Source organism: Artemia sp. Qi Xiang Cuo, chromosome 12 (assembly GCF_049724085.1).
Source record: "Artemia sp. Qi Xiang Cuo chromosome 12, ASM4972408v1, whole genome shotgun sequence".
NCBI classification, from domain to species: Eukaryota; Metazoa; Arthropoda; class Branchiopoda; order Anostraca; family Artemiidae; genus Artemia; species Artemia sp. Qi Xiang Cuo.
In genome coordinates, this window is record NC_142805.1 from 4,680,244 (window position 1) to 4,699,569 (window position 19,326).

At 37.6% G+C, this 19,326-nt stretch overlaps 1 protein-coding gene and 1 pseudogene across 4 annotated transcripts in view; one reads left to right on the plus strand and one right to left on the minus strand.

The window, feature by feature from the left end:
• Positions 1 to 19,326, minus strand: part of S6KL (ribosomal protein S6 kinase like) — a 598,861-nt gene that overhangs the window by 496,861 nt on the left and 82,674 nt on the right. For all 4 annotated transcript variants that reach the window (XM_089097759.1, XM_089097757.1, XM_089097758.1 and 1 more), the window contains exon 5: positions 3,196 to 3,297. In XM_089097759.1, coding sequence (XP_088953885.1) covers positions 3,196 to 3,297 — 102 coding nt within the window. The remainder of the gene's footprint in view (positions 1 to 3,195; positions 3,298 to 19,326) is intronic.
• LOC148945677 (zinc finger MYM-type protein 1-like) lies at positions 3,947 to 5,002 on the plus strand (annotated as a pseudogene).

Genomic DNA, 19,326 nt, shown 5'->3' on the forward strand with positions numbered 1-19,326 from the left:
TCCACGGGGGGAGGAAGGTGTTTTCCGCGGGGGGTATTTTCTGGGTGGTTATTTTCCAGGGGGGGGGTATTTTCCGGGGTATTTTCCACTGGGGGTATTTTTTGCGGGGGGGGGGTTATTTTCCGGGGTGTATTTTCCGGGGGTATCTTCCACGAGGGGTATTTTATGCGGGGGGGGGGGGTATTTTCCACCGGGGGCTTTTTTCACGGGGGGATGTTTTTCGAGGGGGGTATTTTTCGGGGGAAGAGGGTATTTTCCGCAGGGGGATATTTTCGGGGGGTAAACGGCGGGGGTATTTTCTGCGGAGAGCGGGGGGGGTGATATTTACCAGGGGGTATTTCCCACGGGGGGTATTTTTCGCGGGGGGGGGTATTTTCCGGGGTATCTTCCACGAGGGGTATTTTATGCGGGGGGGGGTATTTTCCACCGGGGATATTTTTCGCGGGGGGATTTTTTTCGAGGGGGGGGTATTCTTCGGGGGGAGGGTATTTTCCGCAGGGGGATATTTTCGGGGGGTAAACGCCGGCCACCCCGTAGGCATTTTTTTTTGAAAACATCTAGCAAATCTTCGTCCGCTTTTCGGAGCGCCCATATCTATATTGAATCATATTTGACCACTGTCATCACTGTAGCTTCCAATATTCTTATCTCGGTTTGCAGACTTATCTTCCTATTCTTCCAAAAAAATTCCAACTGTGAAAAAATACCCTGAGCCTTGGCTATTCTACTTTTAACATGTTCACCGTTCCCACCGTCTTTACTAATAATACTACCAAGGTAAGTGAAGCTGTTCACCTGATCAATCTTTTCGTTACCACTTTTCATCTTCACTTATTCCTAGCCTTAGCGACTTGGTCTTCTTACCATTAATTTCTAAACCTATTTTAGCATCCTGAACTCGCAAAACCTTTAAGAGTTCATTCATTTTGCTCACACTTTCATCTAGGATGCTTAAATCATCAGCATAATCTGTATCCAGGAAAGTTTTTCCTCTCCATTTGATTCCGTGGCCTCCCATTGCCTTTCCTGTGCTCCGTAAGACAAAGTCCATCAAAATGATCCAAACACACAACCCTGCTTAACTCCTGATTTAATATGAAACCAGCTACTAGCCTCATTTCCGACCTTAACCGCAGCAGTGGTATTCTCGTACATAGCACTAATCACTTTAATGTATTTATCTGGTTTGCCGTACAAGGATAAAGCTCGAGGTTTGCCGTACAAGGATAAAGCTCGAGGTTTGCCGTACAAGGATAAAGCTCGAGGTTTGCCGTACAAGGATAAAGCTCGAGGTTTGCCGTACAAGGATAAAGCTCTAGGATTGCCGTACAAGGATAAAGCTCGAGGTTTGCCGTACAAGGATAAAGCTCAAGGTTTGCCGTACAAGGATAAAGCTCGAGGTTTGCCGTACAAGGATAAAGCTCGAGGTTTGCCGTACAAGGATAAAGCTCGAGGTTTGCCGTACAAGGATAAAGCTCGAGGTTTGCCGTACAAGGATAAAGCTCGAGGTTTGCCGTACTAGGATAAAGCTCGAGGTTTGCCGTACAAGGATAAAGCTCGAGGTTTGCCGTACAAGGATAAAGCTCGAGGTTTGCCGTACAAGGATAAAGCTCGAGGTTTGCCGTACAAGGATAAAGCTCGAGGTTTGCCGTACAAGGATAAAGCTCGAGGTTTGCCGTACAAGGATAAAGCTCGAGGTTTGCCGTACAAGGATAAAGCTCGAGGTTTGCCGTACAAGGATAAAGCTCGAGGTTTGCCGTACAAGGATAAAGCTCGAGGTTTGCCGTACAAGGATAAAGCTCGAGGTTTGCCGTACAAGGATAAAGCTCAAGGTTTGCCGTACAAGGATAAAGCTCGAGGTTTGCCGTACAAGGATAAAGCTCGAGGTTTGCCGTACAAGGATAAAGCTCGAGGTTTGCCGTACAAGGATAAAGACCTTCGCTAAAGCTCTTCCATCAACAGAATCGAACGCTTGCTCATAATCTATGAAACTGAGGATAAAAGGAGTTTGATAACTCAGGCACTTCTCAGTTTTTCAACCTAAGAGTGAAAATTTGGTCGACACAACCTCTACCCTTTCTACAACCACACTGTTCTTCTCTTATCACTTTGTCTGCAGCATCTCTCAGTCTAAAAAGTATCATATTACTAAGTTGAATTTGAATTTAGTTGAATTTGAATTTGTTCAAATGTTGAATTTGAATTTAGGGCATGATATTTATACGAAATCACCTCCAAAAACTTTAACACGAGTGGTTTGAGTTCGAGGTGTGCGAGTTGTGCCTGAGGATGAGGTTTCCCTTCACTTTCAATTGTTAGAATACAAAAGAAATTTTCAATTACTTAAATTTGAATTAGTTTCATTAATCTGGATTAAATTTATCGTTATCTTTTTTTAATATAAAAATAAAATTGTATTACCAAAAATATCAACTAGTTAGAAGAAGAAGTTGGAAATGGAATATAATCCATAAATGAAATGATTAAAAGTCAATAGCAAGTAAATTATATTAAAAAAAAACTATATTTTGGATCTGATTAATTAATTTAATAATATAAACCCAAATTAACTAATTTACAGACGGTATATGAAATACACTGATTGCCACCAATAATAATCTTGATTGTGATTATTAAGATCAGAAAAATTACATTTCTCGGAATTAGTTTTAATTCAACTATCAAGGTTCCACTATCGTCTGGTTAAGGAATTACTCTCTTTTATCATTTTCTGTACTGTAGCTTATTATGTGTAATCGTTGCTAAATAAGACAGTGTCAATCATCCACGTTCTACTGCATAAGGGCTGCACAGAGGGCTGCATAGAGGACTGCACTTGACGCCCTCTCCTGCAAAACAAAAATACACTTCCAAAGAATATACTTAAATGGAAGTATAGATATACTCCCATTTAACTCCTTGTAAAAACAAAACTACTCGTATCACTTCCCTCCCTCCCCCAAGTAAAAAATAAACTTACTCTCTCTTACTATTTTTGTTATCTTCTCTCTATCCTTTTGACCTCATGTTTGGTCACCTATTATTAAGCAAACGACTCTATTCCCCAAGTGACGGTCCCAAATTCAAACCTTCAACAATAAAGCTTGCAGATGATACTAAAAACAGCAATATAAAAATAACAAGAAAAAAATTTCCCAGACTATAATATCTTCTTCTTCTTCAATTATTGCCTACCTGGGCTTTTGAGAGTATTTTTGCAGCGAAAAATTGTCCTGATTCCAATGATTTAGTGAGGTAGACTTTTCCAAAACTTCCAGAAGATAGTTCTCTTACTGTCTATAAGGGAATAATAAATTTAAAACACTGACATTATTACAGGAAACAGACTCGAGGTGAAAATAATGGTCTTAAAATATAGAGTATATTAGGATATCTAGGTTAGAAGATATTATTATCCTACTTCTCGAATACTGTTTTCAGAAAAACATTATTATGATTATAGGCCGACTCGCCAAACAAAGTTGAGGCTCAGGTTTTCAGAAAGCCATAAATTAAAGAATATCAAATCCTAAGATGTGCCTCATTTTTGGAGGATTTACTATCAAAGTGACCAAATCCCAAAAAGAGCAACTTTGAAGATATTATTAAATTTTCTATCAATATATTGCAAAATTGTTAAGTTTCAAACATACAGAAGAGGTTTACATAATAGGGAATTTTATACATTACATTATGTATAAACATACAGAATAGGGGGCTTTCTCCCCCTCTTCCTCTCTATTTACTTGAATTTATTTTGATTCGAAGAATTAGATGCGGTCTCAAAATGGCCCTTGATATTACCCAGAGCGGAACTATGGAGCTTATCTCGTTTCGTTACTGATTATATGTTATAATGTAAGAAAGATGGCTCTTAGTGTATTTTTATCCACTGGCCGGATTTCCAGGCAGTGGCGCCATTTAGGGGGGGGGGTGAATTCACCCAATGGGTGACTTCGCTGCAAATCTTGGAGTGTCTTGGGTAACCCCCATTTGAAGAATATCTCCTTTGGCATTGTTTCGTCAGATTCGACCTGTCACATTATATTGTCTCCAATAATTTATGTACCCGGTCAGCCTGTAAAGTCATTTCCATGGCCATATCCATCGCTCAAATATTCTAAAGAACAGGATTCGGTATTCTGCTTCTGTTGCCGACCCTCCAGTGGATCATCGCTAAGATCAGGCGAAAGATATGGCGCAAGAGCATTCATCGACGTAGGATTGAGAAAGTGGAAATATATTTCAGAGCTGGTAAGGCAGCACAAAAGCAGTGACCGGCATAAAGCATGTATCATTTCCTTGACCAATTTAAAGCTATTCAGGTGGAGACGGCCGAATCTGTTGCCTCCACCTCTCCAAAGAACGGGAAAAGGAAATGTTCGAGAACAGACGGTATGTAAAGACTCTGCTAAAAACTACAGCCTTACTTGGACGGCAAGGTCGTGTGTTTCATGGCCATGATGAAGGAGAGTCCAGTACCAATCGAGAGAATTTCGTTGAGACGGTAGGTCTTTTAACGGAAATCAACCCGGACCTGATGGACAAGTATCGAAAGGCCTATGGCCATTACTTCTCACACGAGTACCAAAACAGATACATTAAGGTCATAGGAAATAAAATTAAAAGTTCTATCGCGGAAGAAGTCAGAGAAGCAAAAATTTTCGCCATTCTTGCTGACGAAACAAAAGACCTCTCAAAAAGGGAACAACTTGCGATCTTATTGCGCTTTGTTCAAAATATGAAAATCAAAGAAAGGGCCATAGTTTGCTACCACATGCGGAAGGTTGACGCTGAGAGTTTGGCCGACTATATTTACAACGAAATAAAGTATATTGGCCTTGACTGGTCAAAATGTACCAGACAGTAATATGACGGGGCGAGTGTAATGAGTGGACGTTTTTCAGGAGTACAGGCCCGTCTCTGGGAAAAAGCACAGCAAGTTGCGCAAACTCACTGTCATTCCTATAGGCTTAACCTTGTATTTGGCAATTGTATGTAGAAAAAACAAAGAATTTTGTCAGCATTTTCAGTTTTGCAAACATTTCATGAATTCGTCTTCAAAAGCCATATTCAATACGAGTTATCTGTCGAAGCCAAAAAAAATGCCAACGTGTCCGTGCTAACGCTTGAAAGGACAGTTGTGATGCGTTGGTCTTACTGGTAAAGATCAGTGGCTAAAATTCTGGTAAGATATGACTGCATACTCGCAGTTCTGTCAGCTGTTCAAGGATCTTCTGACAGGAAGGAAGCAGCACAAGCTGCAGGTCTTAAGAATCAACTAGAGTCGTTTCCCTTCATATTCAGTTTGCATGTAACTCATGAAGTTCTAGCAGTGATCAACCCTCTTTCTGAACAAATACCCCCTAAATCTGATCATTTCAGACGCCTGCAACAAAAGACCAACTGAAGACAATGCGTCATGTCGAGTATTTTCGAGCCCTATATGGCAAGTCTAAGGGGATGGCTATTAATATTGGAGCTGATCCATCGGAAACAAGTGCTTTTTCTTCAACCATACCAGCAAAATCAAAACGGGTTTTTAAGATATCCGGAAGACTTAGGGACTGTTTGACGACATCTACACTTGAAAAGCACAGCACTGAATCTGAGGGCACAGGAACAGAAGAGAAAATGCGAAGAGAGTTCTACGAGGTTTTGAACAGAGTGGTAAATGAGTTTGAAGAGGATTTTTCTGTCCAGCTGTCTGTACTAGAAGCCACACGATGCTTTAACCCCAAATCCGAACACTTCATGAACACGGATTTACTTCTCGAGATTGCAACATACATTGACAAAGCTGGCATCAATTTTATAGAGCTGAAGCGTCAAGCTTTGATAGCTCGTACATATGTGTCGCAGTTTCCATAGAAACCGGCAAACACTTTAGATCTTTTCGAAAGTCTAGGAGGATTGAAAAAAGCTTATTCTGTAGTTCTTGAGGCCGTAAGGGTAGACTTCATACTCTCGCTCCGACATGCTCAAATGAACGATTTTTCTCTGTGTTGACATTTGTGAAGGATTACCTTCAGACAACAATGGACAACGAGCGACTTTTGTATTTGCTCCTTATGTTTTCTGAAAAGGCTGCAGTGAAGGAGCTCGATTTTGAATAGCTTGTGGACGACTTCGCAAGAATGAAGCCAATGAGATCCATTGTTTAAGTAACTGCACCTAACTTTCAGCTTTTAATTTGAGTGGTAAATGTTCCATATTGTAACGACTTTTTGGTCCCTAATCAGGTTACAAAATGCAAAACCTAAATAAATTACGTTGCTTTACCCCCCTGAGGTATTCTGAAATGGCGCCACTGTTTGTAGGGCCATATTTACTTCGTAGAAGATAGCGACGACCAGTCCTGATTAGGATAAAAATTACTCATTATATTTTGGTCAATGTAACAGTATTGTAACTTAGCAAAAATCGATGCATCCACCCCGCATTTTTCCCCAGGGGTGATCTTATAGAACAAATGACCGTAGAAGCTTGGAGAAAGGCTGGTTTAATTGAAGATGTGGGGTTGTATTGCCCTTTTAAGGATCAAGACAAATCGAATAACAGCTTGCCGTTCTTTCAATCCCATGAGTGACCTATATGAAACCAGATCTAAATTTCAAAGTAATCATTTTAATCAAATTACTCGAAAGGTCTAAAAATGTGCATCCGGATGCAACATGGCTAGCAGAGACTCATGGCCCTAAATTATGAAAATACCTAAATTAAACAAAAGCTTCATGAATAGGTTTAATAGAAAGTTAAACAACACCCTGTGAAACTCAGAGTCGTCCAAAGATATTCAACCTGAAGGATTGGAGGTTCCAAAGTGAGACTCTTGGAGCAATTCCCTCTCAGGGCCCGAATTCACGTACATGATTATGTTGTGACTCTTTCGCCTCCTGGGGATTACCTAGGGGATTGTCTAAAAATAATTAAATTTTATCACAAAAAGTATATAAAATCGAAAAATGACTATCCAAAATCAAAACATAATAAGTGGACGTTTAAAAAATTGTGTTAGCCCTTCTTGTCGTTGATGGATTGGTTAGTTATCTTCTGCTATTGATTATTTTAATATAAACATTTTAAAAAATCTTAATATTGCAGAAGTGGTGAGCATTGTCTTGTCAATACCAGAGACAAACAAGGATGTTTCATATGTATGATTGCAGGCCCATAATAGGGTTCTTAGGACCCTATCCTTTCCAACATTTCCACCTCATTCCAGAATAACCTGGTTAACATTGCTTCATGATTTTCATCATTTAAGTAGGTTAACCAAGAAAAACCAATATCCTTACCAGTAAATCAAACTGAAGCTGATAGCTGTTATCAACCATGGAAATTCCAAAATAAGATGAAAATGTAATCTTGACTTGCAGATAAGCCTCTTTTAGCGATTATTAAAGCCAGTCAAGCAGTGGCAGAACTAGGGGGTGCGTACCATGCCGGGGAGGGACTTTCCAGAGGGCAGCACGGAGATAATAGAAGAAGGAAATAAAAATAACGTAGGTTCAGTTCTAAAGTATATTACGACTACAAAAGACCGAGGTCCTATTTATGAAGACATCGATACAACCGTTAGAAACGTTCTGAAAGAGCGTGATCTGGATTCACAAGAAGATATTCTGGAAAAATTACCACCGGGAAATTGAAACAACCTGCTATAGCCAATACAACTTCAGAGTTCAAAGTTAAGCAAACAAAGGGCTATCAAATCTTGAGGACCAGAACGATGTTGTATAATAGCCCATAAAAATTTTAGCAGTGATAGCTGCAACCTAGTAAATATTGAACCACAGCAAGGGGTTCAAATCCATCCAGGATTTTTTGTAGTGGGGGGGGGGGTGTAACAAAAAGATTTTTCGGGGGGTTACATAAGGATTTTTTTGGGGGGGGGATTACAAAAAAAAACTTTTTAAAACGCATCAAAAAAAATAATATTCATTCTTGTTACGTTTTTACGAGTCGGACAAACATTTGGGGGGGGGGGGTCAAACTCCCTAAACACCCCCTTGATACGGCCGTGGTCCACGACCCATAATAACCGGAAGTTTAAAAAGGTGCTTTGGAAACAATTGTCTAATGACAACGCATTGCAAATTGAAGTTAATTCAGGAATGGTAACTTGTATGCCAGTTAATTCTTAAAAAAAAGCTTATTTCAAAAACATATTTATAAGAATTTAAAAAAGAGCCTGAAACCTCTCGAAAACAGAGTTAGTTCGGAATGAAAGTTGTCCCTTTGGAATCAAAATCCCGTATCAGGGAAATACAGTCCCTCACTTCGAACAACAAAGAAATCACTTTTATGCATGTAAGTAAGTAAGTAAGTATGACGGCATTAGACCCTTAAGATCCAAACCAGCGGTGCTGATCTCCGTTTCGTAGTCCTTCGGCCAGGAAGTGCAATGGAGGGCCTGGGTGTCAGCCATCCTGTGCTTTCGCACACACCCCTGCTTACCTTCCCCATATTTCTCCAGGTACCCATTTAGAGATGGGTTGACTCTTGCTGAGCTTAAAGAGTTACACCACTGACCCCCGTCCCAAACCAAAAAACCGGCAACACTAGGGATCGAGCCCGGCCCCTCGGACAAAGGGTTCCCAACCTAGCTCGCCAAACACTTTTTTTGCATTGGAAACCCTAGATGTTTCTCCTTTTTTCCAAAGGGGGGGGGGGTATCAATTACACTCAGAAAGAGGGCGACACTTTAAGTCCGTCCCGGGCGGCACTCATGCCAGTTACGCCACTGCAGTAAAGCCACATCGATGCGAGGCGTAGGAAAATATTGAAGCAAAATACATGTTAAATACCTGAATATTTCAAATAATTTCCTGTTATTAATCCATGTAGCTGAATGCCATCTATAGTTGGCTCGTACTTTAAATTCGGTTCAGTGTTTTTATGTTAAAATTACCAGTTGATTAAGTTCTGCGCCGCAGATTTGTTTAGACAGAAATTCGGTCTTTGGGAAATCCATTTCGAAACCCCTGCTAGTAAAAAGCCCACATCCCTAGAATAGTTTTTATAGGGAACCCAAGCGGGGAATTTATAACAGCAGGACGTCTCAAACCATGATTGACTGAGGATATGAAACTTATGTCTGCGCACAGAATTTCCTTTCTTGCTCCTGAAAATAGAATTTACTTCAAAATAAAAGTATTATTATATATAGTGAAAACTGAACATCAAAAACAAAGTTCAAATGTTTGCAGTTTTACAAATTCTGAAAAACAAAATCCTGTGGAGTAGCCTGTGAAGCATTTTGTGAATTATTTTTTCGGTTCAAATGTTTACAGTTTTATAATTTTGAAAAAAAAATCCTGTGGAGTAGCCTGTGAAGCATTTTGTGACGTATTTTTTCGGTTCAAATGATTACAGTTTTACAAATTTTGAAAAAAAAAAATCCTGTGGTGTAGCCTTTGAAGCATCTTGTGAAGTATTTTTTCAGTTCAAATGTTTACAGTTTTGCAAATTTTGAATAAAAAATCCTGCGAAGTAGCGTATATTTTCTATTTTCCTGCGAAAATTAGAAACACGATGAACCTAGTTTTTTTTCACATTTGAAACTAAAGAGCAGTGTGTTGTGGGTTACAAATTACAATAAGACTTAAGACTTGTCAAAAAATCATATGTAACAAAAGTACCTTATGGCTGAATCAAGTTACCTTCGATGCGCGGTTCCATTGCACAGAGCATACAGTATGTTTCAAAATACCTACTTTGGGGCTATTATTTTCAGTACGTAATTTCAGTACATAATTATGCCAAATTTTAGTACATAATTTCGGTATATAATTCAGTACATAATTATAATCGGAATAATTTGGTAGGTTGCTGCTCCACAGACTTTTAGACCCACCAGGGTCGGTATATCCAACTCAAGAACCAAAACAATCAGGGAACATGTCTTGATTTTGGAAAGTCAGCATTTCCTGCTTTAATCGGCATTAAACAAACAGAATAAAAAAATGTGAGTTATTAAACAAGGTCATTAATTCCAGAAAATTATAAAAGGGGGCAAGTATTTTTTTTTTCTGTTGATGAGTAGTCCACGAGGATAATTTTCCAGGGGAAGTTTTTCAAGGAGGAAAGTTTTCTGCGGAGGGACTGCTACTGCAAGGTAATCGGCGTAGAGAGGGTTGCAACTAAACTCATCTAGGTATATCTATCTGCTGCTACAAAGGGATGATTGTCAACGGAAACATCAACCATTTTCAGGAGCTTTCTCTGTCCTTCCTTGGACGTGGCCGACACTGCTACGACGTGGCTGTGGTACAACATATTTTATCTCAAATAAAGGATTGTTTTCTGCTTGATGAGCACACCGATGCAATTCCATGTTCTAAATTATTCGTTTTCGTGAAATATATTCACTGAGAGCACATCAAAGAAACTACCACCAAAATTTAATGGTAATTATTAAGAGATCGTGAAACTAATAAAACAAACTGATATATCGTCGTAACAAAGAAGTCTGGTACATCTTTCTTGAATGGATCATTTCACACCACAGCCAAGGCACCAAAGTTTTTAATTTATTTGTATTATGGATAAACTTGTCTAAAACCTAATATTAGCCCAAGATTCAGTTCAAGCAATACTGACAGGTGCAGTCAATGAAAGAAGAAATGATTAAAGATGTGTCCGTATAAAATGTGTCAGATGTGTATATAGATGTGTACATAGATGTGTCTATATAGATGTGTCAGATGTGTCCGTAGATGTGTCTATATAGATGTGTCAGATGTGTCTCATGTGTATATAGATGTGTCTATATAGATGTGTCAAATGTGTCTAATGTGTATATAGATGTGTATATAGATGTGTCTATATAGATGTGTCAGATGTGTATATAGATGTGTATATAGATGTGTCTATATAGATGTGTCAGATGTGTCCGTAGATGTGTCTATATAGATGTGTCAGATGTGTCCGTAGCTCAGTATACATGAGCAAAGCTGAGATCAAAAGCTACTTTAGACAAGGCTGATATTTTCTTTCTTTTTTTTTCTTTTCTCTTTTTCGTCCAGGAAACAGAGACATTCTTTGGTGTTCAGATCAAGTAAGTGTGCCAATTTCCTTATTTATTTTGCGTCTCAGGAGCATCTCATTCTTTAAATTATTTATATATTTGACTGGGGCATCCTTCGAAAATGATCTTTGGATACAAAAGTAGAGATGCTTGTCTGGATTCTATGGGGCCCCCGTACCAAACAGGTTTTTCTGGTAGTCCTATTCTACAGGTCATTACACCTTTCAAAGAGACGGGTTTTCTATTGTGACATCGATTTTTTGGAGGTCAAACTCATGGATACATGTTTATTTATTTTTTTTTTTTTAAACAGGTATTTTTTCAATGAAGTCCACAGCACTTTGCAGAAACCCGTGAATGTAGGACTGAAAGTCCAATTACTAATCAAGTTAGTGTCACCGCCATTTTTAATCTTGTTAAGTGGGTATAATCTGGTTTTGTTTGTTATTACGAGATAATTACTAAATTTAAACCTTAATTTTAACTGGGCAATAACTCAAGTAGCCGTTGAAAGTGGAGAAAAAAAAGGGGTAATTACCGATTGGATAATTGTAAGACGAAAAGACTGAAAAGAGTGTTGCAAGAGATGAACTGAATTTGTACTGTATAATACACAAGTGATGATTTGCACAGTGTTGTCAATTTTAAATAGTTTAGAAATAAAAAAAATTAACAAGAAATGGCTGAAAAGTGTTTTGAGGGAGTTGAGTTGCACGAGGGTTGACTTGCACGAGGGTTCAGTTACATACGGATTGAGTTACACGGGGATTAGTTAAATGGGGTCGAGTAGCACGGAGGTTCAGTTGTACGGGGTTTCGGTTATACAGGGGTTCAGTTACATGGGGTCGGTGGTCGTTATAATACACAAGTTCCATTTGAACAGTGTTGTGAGGTCCCCTACCAAACCCCCAAAGGGCTCCGATCCCCCCCTCCCAACCCAGGTATTAGCGAAGGTACTCTGTGGTCGTTATAATACACAAGTTCCATTTGAACGGTGTTGTGAGGTCCATTACCACAACCCCAAAGGGCTCCGATCCCCCCACCCCAACCCCGAGGGAGACCCCCGGTCCTCAAAGGTTCTCTGGGCTCCCAAAGGGCACCCGGCGCTCCAATGGCTCTGAGCCTCCATTATGATACTTTTTAAGGCTTTATTATATCTTTTCAGAAACTCTAGTTTTTTTCAAAAAGATTGTGGACAATACAATTCTCTGGTTCAAATGTGAAACTTAAGTTCATTTTTGGATTTGAAGGTGGAGAAAAAAAAGGGGTAATTAGCGATTTGCTAATTGTAACAAGAAATGACCGAAAATTGGTTTGGAGGAGAGGAACTGAATGGGTATTATATAATACACAAGTGATAATTTGCACAGTTTTGTCAATTTTAAATAGTTTAGAAATAAAAAAAAATTAACAAGAAATGGCTGAAAAGTGTTTTGAGGGAGTTTAGTTGCACGAGGGTTCACTTGCACGAGGATTCAGTTACATACGGATTGAGTTACACGGGGATTAGTTAAATGGGGTCGAGTAGCACGGAGGTTCAGTTGTACGGGGTTTCGGTTATACAGGGGTTCAGTTACATGGGGTCGGTGGTCGTTATAATACACAAGTTCCATTTGAACAGTGTTGTGAGGTCCCCTACCACACCCCCAAAGGGCTCCAATCCCCCCAACCCAACCCATGTATTAGCAAAGTTACTCTGTGGGCGTTATAATACACAAGTTCCATTTGAACAGTGTTGTGAGGTCCATTACCACAACCCCCAAGGGCTCCGATCCCCCCACCCCAACCCCCAGGGAAACCCCCGGTCCTCAAAGGTTCTCTGGGCTCCCAAAGGGCACCCGGCGCGCCAAAGGCTCTGAGCCTCCATTATAATACTTTTTAAGGCTTTATTATATCTTTTCAGAAACTCTAGTTTTTTGCAAGAAGATTATGGAAAATACAATTCTCTGGTTCAAATGTGAAACTTAAGTTCATTTTTGGATCGAAAAAATAAACTATTTCTGTAAAATCTGAGCTAATAAGGGTTTTTGACTGTAAACTCTAGTTTGTTGAAAGAAAATTAAATGAACCCTACAGTAGGATGTCCGCTACTATCCTAAGCTTCAGCGCACATAACCTTTCTAAATTAACCTTAAAAAATGAAACTATCTTTTTTTTTATCAGGAACTGTTTAGCCTGTAGACCCATTCCTGAAAGTTTCATTTTCCTAACCTAACCCCTTTCCAAGGTAGCCAAAAGTAGCTAAATTAACCTTAAAAAATGAAACTATCTTTTTTTTTAATAATGAACTGTTTAGCCTGTAGACTCATTCCTGAAAGTTTCATTTTCCTAGCCTAACCCCTTTCCAAGATAGCCAAAAGTATCTAAAGTAGAATTGGTAATGTTCTATCAGCTGTAAGCCACGCAAGATAGATGATAAAAGAAACTAGTCAAACAGTTCCTCTCAACGGAGAAATGGATTGCAAACAGTGGTTTCTAATTAACCGAGTCAGACTCAAAACGAGCAGAAATTAACATAAGTTGGGCGTGAAACCCCTATGCCTTCCCAAGACCAGAACAAAATTTGCACTTTACTGAAAAATATAACTGAATGTGCATTGTCAGTTTATTCCTAAGTTAACCACTTTCCAATATGGCCAACAGTAGCTAAATTATAATTGGTGATGTTCTATCAGCTGTAAGCTAAAAAAAAAACAAAAAAAAACAAAAAAAAACAATTGAATTTTTTACTTATCTTCAGTTGTTGTTATTTTAAAATTTATGCTTTTGTTTCAGCCACTCGTTTATCTCCCCCCCCCCCCCAAAAAAAAGAAGAAACTTTTCAGACAATCAAGTTCAGACTAACCAGAATTTTTTTAAACTGAAGTGGAAAATTTGATATTATTTTGGGAAAATAGAATTGATCAATAACTTATTTCATTTTCATTGAGAAAATTCAGAATGGAAGTTGAACTTTTTAGTCTTCGCGATTTTATTGTATTAACCAGGAGTTTTGTAAACGCTTAATACCCACAAGCATATGCGGGTCAAACCTCATCTTAAAGTGCCAATGTATCTGATAGAATAATTTAAATCTTATGATCAATTTCATAAAACCTATAATTTTCACCTTTTTCTTCGTTAAGTATCAATTACTTCAAGAAATTAATTCCACATTTTTGCAGATAGGAGCTTGAAACTTCCGAAGTAGGGATATTGGTTTTTAGAGTTTCGGTTACTATTGAGTCGTGTCGCTCAACGTCACCTATGAAAACCATGTAACCTCGTCTAAATTAACCTTAAAAAATGAAATAAAGTTATGTCGACTTTGCATATTTTATTCAACTGTATGCGCGCGTACATAGGCTGCACCACGCGATCTGTACAGTTCCAACCACATTTGGCACATTTCCACCACACGTTGCACAGTTGTGATTTTACACCTTCAATAATTCAAATGACATTAATATTTTGATTACTAGTGGTTTTTTTGACGTTATGTGCACATTAATTTGACTTTAACACCTAAACTCACTTGCAAAATCATTGCACTAGGGTTTTGGATTTGCCAAGATTTAAATTTTAAGAGTGATAACAATTTTGTGTTTGTGCTAACGAACTGTAAGTAAGGGGCGACACGACTCAATAGTAACCGAAACTCTAAAAACCAATATCCCTACTTCGGAAGTTTCAAGCTCCTATCTGCAAAAATGTGGAATTAATTTCTTGAAGTAATTGATACTTAATGAAGAAAAAGGTGAAAATTATAGGTTTTACACACACTCAACCCAAGAAAAAAGTTTTTGTCACTCTAATAGGTTTATCGCTAGACATAGCTTTACAGAAATTTTAAGTTTGAACAATTATTCGTTATTATTTCACCTCATGTTTGATTTAGTCTAGTAGCTCTTTACTTTTAGTTGAAAAATGTCCTCTTGTGGGTTGTGGAAAAAAAAAAGTTTTTTGTCACTCTAATAAGTCCATCGCGTAAGAAACAACACCGCTGAATCTGAAGGTCTGATTTACATTCAGATTTATTGACTTTTTGGGGGGTGTTTCTCCCTTTTTCTAAAATCAGGCTCCCTGTTTTCAAAATCCCTTTTTCTTCTGAGGCTTGGAGCATTTGGTGGCTAGATATTAAACGTAATGAAATTTATATAATTGCAATCTGCATAAAAACCCAATACTTGTCAATTGTTATCAAAATTCCATTTTTGAGTTTTGGTTACAATTGAGCTAAGTCGCTCCTTCATTACAATTTAACACTATGAACTATTTGATAAGACTTATTGAGCTAACGTCCTATTTTTAATTCGAGTGTTCCTATGAAATTGATCCTAAGACTTAAATTACTTCATCAGATACGTTGGGGCTTTAAGGTGAAAGTCTATTGCGTAAGGAACAACACCACTGAATCTGAAGGTCTGATTTACATTCAGATTTATTAACTTTTTGGGGGGGTGTTTCTCCCTTTTTCGAAAATCAGGCTCCCTGTTTTCAAAATCCCTTTTTCTTCTGAGGCTTGGAGCATTTGGTGGCTAGATATTAAACGTAATGAAATTTGTATAATTGCAATCTGAATAAAAAACCAATTCTTGTCAATTGTTATCAAAATTCCATTTTTGAGTTTTGGTTACAATTGAGCTAAGTCGCTCCTTCATTACAATTTAACACTATGAACTATTTGATAAAACTTATTGGGTTAACGTCCTATTTTTAATTCGAGTGTTCCTATGAAATTGATCCTAAGACTTAAATTACTTCATCGGATACGTTGGGGCTTTAAGGTGAAATTTGACTCGCATATTCTTGAGATATTAAGCGTTTGAACTACTGTAGAGGACTTCAATTGTCTCCGAATTCCAGGTATTTCAGCGAGGCTAATGAAACATCTTTCTGTCATTTTTTATTTCCTGAAATGGAAATTAAATTTAAGTTAATAAAGATTGTTAACTTTAAGAGCAGCAGTTTATATCCCTACTGACTTCCCTTCATGATAGATAAAAGTAAGGAGCGACTAGTTTTTTTGGAGTTGAGTTGCACGAGGGTTGACTTGCACGAGGGTTCAGTTACATGCGGATTCAGTTACACGGGGATTAGTTAAATGGCTTTATTATATCTTTTCAGAACAAATTATTATTTTAGGGAATTATTTCGGTGAAACAGTTAGATATATTTTAAAAGAGGATTTTAGAAGAGGATTTGAGGGTGAAACTCTGTGATCGTTATGATACACAAGTTCCATTTGAACAGCGTTGTGATGTCCCTTACCACAACCCCAAAGGGTTCCGATCCCTCCACCCCAACCCCGAAGGAAGCCCCCGGTCCTCAAAGGTTCTCTGGGCTCCCAAAGGGTCCCCCGGCGCCCCAAAGACTCCTGAGTCTCCATTATAATACTTTTTAAGGCTTTATTATATCATTTCTATTTTTTTGATAACTTGATAGGTGATTTGAATAAAAGGAATTCAAATATTTTGTCTATGAAATAGAAGCTTACTCAATTTGCTAAAAGATATTCCATTTTGCACAACTCTGATCTGATTGAATTGTCACCGACAATGAGATTTAATCACTGCTAAGCCTATTGTTACTGTGAGAGAGTTACCCGATTTACAGCTTAGTGTTAACTGACAAGAATTTGGTAACAAAAAATGTGCAGTTTCTATAAAAATGAATGAATTACAAAATCAAAATTAAATTGCATTTACTACTTTTCATTTAAACTAATGCAGCTTCAATAAAAAATTTTAAATTATTTCGTTTAAACTATTGTAGTTTCTATAAAAATTACTGAAGTACAAAATCAAAATTTAATTGCATTTACTACTTTTCGTTTAAACTAATGCAGTTTCTATAAAAAATTTGAAATTATCTCGTTTAAACTATTGAAGTTTCTATAAAGTTAAGTTAAAAAACTGCTCACCAAGTTTAGCGAAATAAAAGCTTCTATTTGCAGCATTCCCCATTCATCTTCCAAATTGTAAGAAGGAACTGAATGTATATCATCCCATTCTGAAGGTATTTCATACTATACCTATAAGTCTCGCTCTTCTTATCAGATTCAAACGCTTAATATCTCAAGAATATGCGAGTCAAATTTCACCTTAAAGCCCCAACGTATCTGATGAAGTAATTTAAGTCTTAGGATGAATTTCATAGGAACACTCGAATTAAAAATAGGACGTTAGCCCAATAAGTTTTATCAAATAGTTCATAGTGTTAAATTGTAATGAAGGAGCGAGTTAGCTCAATTGTAACCAAAACTCAAAAATGGAATTTTGATAACAATTGACAGGAATTGGGTTTTTATGCAGATTGCAATTATATAAATTTCATTACGTTTAATATCTAGCCACCAAATGCTCCAAGCCTCAGAAGAAAAAGGGATTTTGAAAACAGGGAGCCTGATTTTCGAAAAAGGGAGAAACACCCCCCAAAAAGTTAATAAATCTGAATGTAAATCAGACCTTCAGATTCAGCGGTGTTGTTTCTTACGCGATGGACTTTCACCTTAAAGCCCCAACGTATCTGATGAAGTAATTTAAGTCTTAGGATCAATTTCATAGGAACACTCGAATTAAAAATAGGACGTTAGCCCAATAAGTTTTATCAAATAGTTCATAGTGTTAAATTGTAATGAAGGAGCGACCAAGCTCAATTGTAACCAAAACTCAAAAATGGAATTTTGATAACAATTGACAAGAATTGGGCAAAAACCTGTTTGGTACGGGGGCGTACGCAAAGTATAAGGTTCTACCAGAAAAACCTGTTTGGTACGGGGGCGTACGCAAATAACACAGGATGGAACATAAAGTCGTAGAAATGGTACTTAGATAACTACTTACAAAATCCTTCAAACATACAGAATACAAAAATATCTGACATCTTATAGGGTAAGGATAAGCCCCATGTGCCCTTTCCTTGTGTTTTATTTCTTTTTAAGTTAAGACCCCTGAAAAGGAAATAAAACAAGTAAGTAGCACGCATTTTACTGAGAACCATCATATTTATTATCCGAAATGTATTATCCGAATTATCCGTATATTTTATTTCACTTCGTCACTATTTTTTTATGATTACCGATACCGATTTTTACCGGATTTTTACCGATTTTTACACCGGACGGATGGTCACTACCACTACTTGGGCACCTTTCTTCTTATTTTTTTTTTTTTTTTTCTATTTTTTTTCTTTTATTTTCTTTTATTTTTTCTTCTTTATTTTTATTGAAACAAATAAAGTTGAAGTTGCACAACCTAATATTTTCCTACATAATGTTTGCTGTGAAGCAAAAGAGGAGACAATAAAATCGTAAGAATACTAATAAAAAAATAAGAATACTAGAACTAATGTCAATACTAGAAATGAATGAAGTTTTAGAGGTTTTGCGAGTTCAGGGTGCTAGAATAAGTTTAGAAATTAATGTTAAAAAGACTAAGTCACTAAGGTTAGGAATAAGTGTGAGCAAAATGAGTTAAGTTTTAGAGGTTTTGGAAGTTTAGACTGAGAGATGCTGTAGACAAAGTTTAAGAAAAGAACAGTGCGGTTTTAGAAAAGGTAGAGTTTCACTCTTATTTTCACTCTTAGGTTAATAATTGAGAAGTGCCTGAGTTGTCAAACGCCTTCAGTCCTCAGTTTTATAGATTATGAGCAAGCGTTCAATTCTGTTGATAGAAGAGCTTTAGCAAAGGTCTTATCCTTGAATGGTATACCGGACAAATACATTAAAATGACTAGTGCAATGTACGAGAATAACACTGCTGTGGTTAAGGTAGGAAAAGAGGTTAGCAGCTGGTTTTGTATTAAATCAGGAGTTAAGTAAGGTTACGTTCTATCCCCCTTTATATGGATCATTTTGATGGACTTTGTCTTAAGGAGCCCAGGAATGGCAATGGGAGACCAAAGAATCAAAAGGGGAGAAAACGCTCTCCAGGACGTAGATTATGCTGAAGATTTAAGCATCTTAGATGAAAGTGTGAGCAAAATGAATGACGGTTTATAGGTTTTGCAAGTTCAAGGTGTTAGAATAGGTTTGAAAATTAATGTTAAAAACACTAAGTCACTAAGGCTAGGAATAAGTGAAGGTGAAAAGGTGATGTTGGGTAATGAAAAGACTGATCAGATCGGCAGCTTCACTTACCTTGGTAGTATTATTAGTAAAGATGGTGGGAGCAGTGAAGATGTTAAAAGTAGAATAGCCAAGGCTCAGGGTGTTTTTTCACAGTTAAAAAAAGTTTGGAAGAATAGGAAATAAGTCTGCAAACCAGGATTAGAATATTAGAAGCTACAGTGATGACACTGGTCAAATATGGCTC